Here is a 632-nt window from a genome sequence, read left to right as displayed (position 1 = left end):
GCCTTTAGGAGCTGAAAGTTATCGTATTATCTAAATGTATTCCTGCCTTTCACAGGGATTCAGTAGAGTTGGACAACCCATCGGAGGAGGCCAAAGCCAAGCGTCTGCTGGACAACCTGGTGGCAGAGTTGCAGAGGAAAGCCCAGCTTCAGGGAGGAGAGGACGGCTTTCTGCTCAAGATAAAGCTGGGCCACTACGCCAACCAGCTTAAGGTATCAATCAGCTGCTTTAAGAGCCTGCCCTGAAACCCTGTTCTACCCCTTCCACTGGAACGTTATGCTCAAACAATTTGGAGCAGTTAACATGAAGCAGGTCTCATTTATCAGCTGTGGTGGTACTCTGTTTATGCTGCCAGTAGCATAGCTTAAAGCTTGGCAAGATGGATTCTCACTTGATTGCTTGAGTCCAGCTGCTGAGCGATCTTAACAGAAAACATTGGATTTATTATCTTAAAGTGTCTCATAAATGTTGACATCAAAAAAGGTATTCCCAAAATGTATTAAACGCTTCCTGTTAATTTCGGCAATCTCAACAAATCTAGTTCTTCACACTGGACACGGAGTGGAACAGACTTGTAGTGATCTTTTTGACGTCGCAATGAACCTAAAACACTTCATAATGAACCCTGCATC

The 632-nt window shown here is 44.3% G+C and overlaps 1 protein-coding gene across 1 annotated transcript in view; it reads left to right on the top strand.

The window, feature by feature from the left end:
- LOC118325349 (signal transducer and activator of transcription 5B-like) overlaps nucleotides 1-632 on the top strand; it is a gene marked incomplete in the record, with an annotated part of 21,880 nt that overhangs the window by 6,289 nt on the left and 14,959 nt on the right. The window contains 1 exon segment of the mRNA XM_035657986.1: nucleotides 56-212. Within this exon segment, the coding sequence (XP_035513879.1) occupies nucleotides 56-212 (157 nt within the window).

Source organism: Morone saxatilis, unplaced genomic scaffold (assembly GCF_004916995.1).
Source record: "Morone saxatilis isolate NCDOM2014 unplaced genomic scaffold, NCSU_SB_2.0 Contig1, whole genome shotgun sequence".
NCBI lineage: Eukaryota > Metazoa > Chordata > Actinopteri > Moronidae > Morone > Morone saxatilis.
This window is presented reverse-complemented; position numbering and strand designations above follow the sequence as displayed.